The 7,284-nt window shown below is 50.4% G+C and overlaps 1 protein-coding gene across 1 annotated transcript; it reads left to right on the top strand.

Annotated features, from left to right (window-relative positions):
• Positions 1-1,359: 1,359 nt before the first annotated feature.
• CHST7 (carbohydrate sulfotransferase 7) lies at positions 1,360-6,660 on the top strand. The gene has a single exon (XM_063953065.1). The coding sequence runs from the start codon at positions 1,727-1,729 to the stop codon at positions 3,032-3,034; it is 1,308 nt and encodes a 435-aa protein (XP_063809135.1). The 5' UTR covers positions 1,360-1,726; the 3' UTR covers positions 3,035-6,660.
• Positions 6,661-7,284: the final 624 nt, after the last annotated feature.

Raw genomic sequence — 7,284 nt, 5'->3', positions numbered from 1 at the left:
TGACATTATCACTTAATTGTTTGAACACGATCATCCAGTCAGGTGTCGACTCCCTAGGGGGTGACATCACTAACGCAGGCAATTGCTCCGCCTCCACATCATTTTCCTCCTCATACATGTCGACACACACGTACCGACACACAGCACACACACCGGGAATGCTCTGATAGAGGACAGGACCCCACGAGCCCTTTGGAGAGACAGAGGGAGAGTCTGCCAGCACACACCCAGCGCTATATATATATATATATATATATATATATATATATATATATACAGGGATAACCTTATATAAGTGTTATTCCCTTATAGCTGCTGTTTATATTGTCATTTGCTGCCAATAGTGCCCCCCCTTCTCTTTTTTACCCTGATTCTGAAGCAGGACTGCAGGGGAGAGTCAGGGAGCCGTCCTTCCAGCGGAACTGTGAGGGAAAATGGCGCTTGTGTGCTGAGGAGATAGGCCCCGCCCCTTCACGACGTCCTTATCTCCCGCTTTTTTGTGTAAAAATGGCAGGGGTTAAAATACATCCATATAGCCCAGGAGCTATATGTGATGTATTCTTTTGCCACCTAAGGTATTTGTCATCTATATTGCGTCTCAGGGCGCTCCCCCCCAAGCGCCCTGCACCCTCAGTGACCGGAGTGTGAAGTGTGCTGAGAGCAATGGCGCACAGCTGCGGTGCTGTGCGCTACCTTAGTCTGAAGACAGGATTGTCTTCTGCCGCCGATTTCACCGGACCTCTTCGTCTCTTCTGGCTCTGTAAGGGGGACGGCGGCGCGGCTCCGGTGACCCATCCAGGCTGAACCTGTGATCGTCCCTCTGGAGCTAATGTCCAGTAGCCTAAGAAACCCGATCCACTCTGCACGCAGGTGAGTCCGTTTCTTCTCCCCTTAGTCCCACGATGCAGTGAGCCTGTTGCCAGCAGGACTCACTGAAAATAAAAAAAACCTAAATTAAACTTTTATTCTAAGCAGCTCAGGAGAGCCACCTAGATTGCACCCTTCTCGTTCGGGCACAAAAATCTAACTGAGGCTTGGAGGAGGGTCATAGGGGGAGGAGCCAGTGCACACCACCTGATCCTAAAGCTTTTATTCTTGTGCCCTGTCTCCTGCGGAGCTGCTATTCCCCATGGTCCTTACGGAGTCCCAGCATCCACTAGGACGTCAGAGAAATATAGATATGTATAGATAGATAGATAGATAGATAGAGTGTATTTTTTTGTTTTCATTTAGCGGGTATATGCCTGTAATATACTGGTGGCACACCGCTTCATAGAGCCATACTGTAGGTGGGCTGGTTTGTGTTCCCTTACAGAGGGTTGTTAGCCACATGCATGGAAGGGCTCTGCTCGGCTAATGTCTGGCTCCCAGCCCCAGCCATCGCTGAGCTCCCCACACCGTTAATGCCTGGAGAATGAGGCGGTCAGTATGGTGCCGGAGCCGGCGTGACCCTCCACCGCCTGACCCAGCTCCCCCTCCCCGCCCGTCATGCTGCTGAGTGACAGTCACACACACGGAAGAGGAAGACGGGGAATCATAAGACCATCATGTCTGGAGGATGCAGATAGTTATATAAGCCGCGCTGTCAGCCCCACCCCTGGGCGTAGTACTGGGGGAGCGACACACGGGCGGCGGCGACACACCAGCAGCCGCTAAGCGGCATAATGAGCTAGCAGTGAGCCCATGCAGCAGCGCCCCGGGGCCGCCACACCGCCGGCTGTTCGGGATGAAGACGATGAAGTGGCGGCTGGCGGGCAGGCTGTGGCTGCTGCTGCTGGTGTACGCGGCGCTGATGCTCATGCTCCTCTCACTGATGCTGCATGAAGGCTGGTTGACTGGCAGGGGGCGGCCGGAGGGTCTGGAGGAGGAGGGCGGCTGGGGCAGGACATTCCGGCGGCGGTGCCCGGAGCTGGACGCCTCCCTGTGGACGGACGATGAGGATGCTGCCGGGGAGGAGGAGGAGGAGGGTGCGGTGTCGCCGCTGCCCCGCACACACGTGTATATCCACGCCACCTGGCGGAGCGGCTCCTCCTTCCTGGGGGAGCTCTTCAACCAGCACCCAGGAGTCTTCTACCTGTACGAGCCGGCCTGGCACATGTGGCAGTCCCTGTACCCGGGGGACGCGGTCGGGCTGCAGGGGGCTCTGCGGGACCTGCTCAGCTCCCTGTTCCGCTGCGACTTCTCCGTGCTGCGGCTGTACAGCGGGGAGAACATGACCAGCGCCGGCCTGTTTGGTTGGAAGAGCAACAAGGTGATCTGCAGCGCCCCATTCTGCTCAGCTCCGGGGGCCCCCACCTCCTCCACCGCCGGGGGCCCCAGGGACAAGGTCGGCCTGGTGGAGCCGCGGGACTGTGAGCAGAACTGCCCGGCGCGGCCGCTGCGGGAGCTGGAGAGGGAGTGCCGCCGCTACCCGGTGGTGGTGATTAAGGACGTGCGGCTGCTGGAGGTGGCATCGCTGCGGCCGCTGCTGCGGGACCCTGGCCTCAACCTGCGGGTAGTGCAGCTCTTCCGGGACCCCCGGGCCGTGCACAACTCCCGGCTGCGCTCCAAGCGCTCCTTGCTGCGGGAAAGCCTCCAGGTGCTGCGGAGCCGGCTGCGGGAGGGAGACGCGGCCAGCAAAGCCCAGCAGCAGCAACAGCTGCACCGCGGGGGCGCCGACTATCTACTGAGCGGCTCACTGGAAGTAATCTGCCAGGCCTGGCTGCGGGACCTGCTCCTGGTACGGGGGCAGAGCCCGACCTGGCTCCGTCAGCGCTATCTCAAGCTCCGCTACGAGGATCTGGTGCTCACCCCAGAGCAAGAGCTGCGCCGCCTGCTGCGCTTCACGGGGCTGCCCGCACTGCCCGAGCTGGAGGACTTTGTACTGAACATGACGCGGGGCCCCAGCTACTCTTCAGACCGACCCTTCCTGGTGTCAGCCCGCAATGCCAGGGAGGCGGTGAGTGCCTGGAGGGAGAGGCTGAGTAGGGAGCAGGTTCGCAGGGTAGAGGAGGCATGTGGTGAGGCCATGCAGGTGCTCTCCTACCGGCCCTAGGGGCCCAGGACGCTGCTGTAGCGCCTCTATTAGCTGTCGTGCAGCCGCTCAGGATCTCCTCACATAAATACAGTGGGGAATATTCAATTGTTTGAAGTCAGTTGGGTGTCTGTTTTTTTTTTTCTGGCTATTAGATAGGAACACATTGTAATAGACAGGAAAAAACAGACACCCAACCGACTTTTCAAACATTTGAATTCCCCCCAGAATGTTATAGACCAGCCATTTCATATTGAAATCTGCATTGCAGCGAGTACCCGTATGGACCGCTTTGAAGACTGTTTTGTATTATAATAATGCTCATTTTGCACAATCGTTGCTCATTCACCTGTCTGTAAAGAAGGCTCAGTGGTTCTAGTTGTACCCTGTAGAAGAGCTGACAATCAGAACTAGTACACATTTCCTTCTACTTCTCCAGCATATATACCCAAGGGGTCTTTAGTCTATTAAGCAGAACTGGTGACATTTAATTTATTAGTACAGCATCAAAATGTACAAAACTAACAAAAGTTGTTGTTTTTTTTAAAAATGTTCTCGTAGCAGCTTGTTATAAAGTTACTATGGATACGCTGAGTGTGCTCATTGTGAACAAATCTACTTTCCTCTACTATGCCACGATGCTGAAGTTAGCTTCTTATTTAAAAAGTGAATAAGAAGCTGGCCGAATAAGAAGCTAACTTCAGCCTCGTTACTATGCCTTACCATATTGATAAATGTATTTTATGATGATGTACTGTACAGTCATGTTGAATAGTGGTATGTTTGCAAAGCAGTGATAACACTTTTTCTCTGTTTCAAGCAATTTATAAAACAGGTTACCGTTGAGAAATTGTAGATGTCTCCTGCAGTCTGTCAGTATCTGTTTACTTGTTCCTCTAGCAGGAATAGCAGTGTTTAAACCCTTTTCACACGGCAATCCTGGGTCCAGCCTCACTGAACACAGGTTACAAACCGTGTCACATCGGCTTGAAACCTTGTGCACACTGCAGGCTGGACCCGTGTTAATGCCGAGGCTTCTCTGCTGGTGCTTGGAGATGACATCATCTCCACGCGCAGGTGAGCCGTCGCTCTATGGACTTTGAACAGGACTCATTCACACTCTCCTGCATAACCCAGGACCTTCCTGGACCAACCTCTGTAGTTACATGGGTTGGATTCTGGGGTCACTGGACCCAGGTTATTTCGGAGACGTTTCACACCGAGCTGCAACCCGGGTTAACGTGGTGAAAACATGGGTCAAAACGGTGGGAGAAAAAAGTGTAACTAAAGCAGTAAGCTAGTCTAATCAGTGTTTGATGCAAGGTCTAAGGTGGTGTGTGGGGGTCTCCGTCACCTCCCTGGGCTCTCCTTCACCTCAGCTGCCGGGAACAAGGCAGCAAGCCGTCCCCGGCGCTGCCTCCTCCCCCCTGCAGCTGGAAGGACCTCCGGCTCCGTTGCTAGGGGGAGGAGGAGATTACCTTCCGGGACCAGGGCTGCCTGGAGGAAGGTATGTCGGGGGAAGGGGGGTCGGCGGGTTGCGGCAGCCGGAAATAAGAAGGCTTCTATAGGGTATTGCCATCCAGAGACGGCGATACTCAGGGCGGCGAAAAACCGGCGGTGGGGTCTTAGTACATTTGAAAATGCGGTAAAACCCCAGAAAACGGGGGTTTTACCAAATTTTTCCCTTAGTACATCCCGCCCATGATCTTTTGTGTTGAGGCCTCTGCGCTTCATGTCACAAGAGGCCAGTAAGGCAAGCAGTAGTACATACTGAGCGGGATGTACTAAGCAGAAAATGCGGTAAACCCCCTGTTTACCGCATTTTCCTGATGTACTATCCCCCGGCTGCCAGGTCAGCGCCGCGGCGGGGTTCGCCAGCTTTAGCTGGCGATAGTCTATAGAAGCCTATGGGCTACTCTCCGCGGCGCTGTGTGAGGGATCCGATCGCATCCCTCCCAGCATGCCCTGCGGCCGCCCCCATCACCCCGCGCATGCGCAGACTGACTTCTGGGGCCGAATCCCGGAAGTCAGGCTGCCGCTGTGCATCGCGGAGGACAGCTCTTATCGGTAGAGCTGTCCTCAGCATTGCTGATCGCATATGTTAGTACATATGCGATCAGCATCGTGTCGATGGGCGGCGATGTACATTAGTACATCCCGCCCACTGTCAGTTATCGATGCAAGTTAGTAAATAAGGGGGACGTACTAAGCAGTGATAAAAGTGGAAAAGTGAGCCAGTGGGGAAGTTGGCCATTGCAACCAATCAGCATTGATGTAACATTTATAATTTGCATACTATAAAATTATACAGAGCAGCTAATTGGTTGCCAGGGGCAACTTCTCCACTGGCTCACTTCTCCACTTTTATCACTGCTTAGTACATGTCCCTGTAAGCCCCTAAGGAACATGGCCTGGAGTCACAATTAGAGACTACACAAACCCTGACCAAATATATAAGCTAAAGATAATATAGATCAGAATTGAACAGTTTATATTCCATAGTAAGAGCAAATGTACAAATAGTTTAATTGTATTCGTCCATCACTTTTATAACACTTTAAAACTGGACTGGTATTTACTCATTTTTATATAGGTACAACAAACTTGTTACTTATGTCCTCTAAGCCCTGTATAGTGTAAAAAGTGTACTTATTATGTCCATAATTTTAATGTTATTACGTTGGGAATAGTTGGATGTAGTGCTTAACCAGCAGACCCATTAGTTAGTGTAGTGTAATAGATCATCTCTGGGAAAACATGTCTTCTGGCCAGAAGAAAATCTGCAATCTGGAGCCTGAGTGGGAAATTCTAGCTCTGTCACACACAAGTGCTTCTTATTGCTTAACATGTAAAAAGCTGAATCTCTAAATATTTTAGTCAGCCAAAGAGCTCCCATGTGACAAGTTTTCCTTTGAATTTTATGTCTATTTAGGTTGCAGGCTTTGTTTTACAGCCACATATGCCTTCATGATACAACCCTAATGCAAAGCCTTGGTTGACAGCTGTGTTGCATATTACTGTTTTCAGACAAACTATGGGCAGATTAGGGTTGGCCATCAGTTGTTACAAACCATAAGTTGCTAATCATCGATAGTAGACTGTTTTGGCAGTGATAGCAGAATTCCAATGGTTCTTCACCATTGATGCTACAAAACCCCACTGATTTTTTTTTTTTTTTTCATACTGGGACACTGAGCCTAACACTGCCCCCCTGATGCAGCCTGTGAAGCCCTGCCCCCACCTCTGATTGGCTTGCAGGCCAATTAGTTGTAGAGTAGGGAATACCATCGGTGGGTGAAACCATCAATGGATCCCCTGTCAATGATTTTATATAATCAGGTTACATCCAATGATCGCATTGATGGTTAATTCATCGATGGCCATCCCTAAAGATATGCAAAATGTGACTTCAGCAAATATATAATTTGTAAATTGTTGCTACTTTATTTTTATTTGATTGTTATTTGAGGATCAATGAATATTTATATATTAGCTCCCTTTCAGTTTATTTTTTTTTTTTTATGTTTTGTAGTAATTTTACAATACACGTTGACTACAACTTTTTGCTTTTATCAAAGACCTGTAACTCGTTACCTTTTGTGTATAGCAGGTTTTCTGTATATATAGAATAAAGACGAACAAGTTTATGCTTCCTGTTTTTGTTATATCACACTGTTTATCTGAAGGCTAGCACTGGATTCGTAGAATCCTCTAAAAGCATTGCTCATATAAGAAAACCTGTCTCTCAACACCCCATTTTCTCACGAGAAACTCCAGAATAAATAAGCCCAGTACCTTTACTGCACCAACTCCCCTACTTCATTTTATAGTTCCCAGCTTTGCCATTTTACCCACAGCTCCCTTCCTGTATGTCATAACTCCTGCTGCTGAATACAATTATAAAGTGATGGAAGAAGGAGGATGATACCCTGGAGAGATACCGCTCTGCCCAACAATGTAAAAGTAATTTGCTTATTTCAGTCTGTCCATGTCATCACCGCTCTCATTGTAGACTATGAATGTTTAATGATTAGCATACTGGGCATGTATATCTCAGCATCTTGTAAGAAAACAGTGGCTGTCAGCATGGGAAGCGGTGAAGATACTGCCGCACGGGATCCCGGCAATCACAATGCCAATGCTGGGATCCCGCACAGTGGTATAATGCCGGCGCCAGAATACCGGTGCCACAGGCTTTTCTCCCTCTATGGGTGCTCATGACACCCATAGAATGAGAATATGTGGCGAGCCACAGTGCCCGCAAGGGGCTT

The sequence above is a fragment of the Pseudophryne corroboree genome, chromosome 2 (assembly GCF_028390025.1).
Source record: "Pseudophryne corroboree isolate aPseCor3 chromosome 2, aPseCor3.hap2, whole genome shotgun sequence".
Lineage (NCBI taxonomy): Eukaryota > Metazoa > Chordata > Amphibia > Anura > Myobatrachidae > Pseudophryne > Pseudophryne corroboree.
Note: the sequence above shows the minus strand (reverse complement) of the source record. Positions and strands in the feature narration are given on the sequence as shown.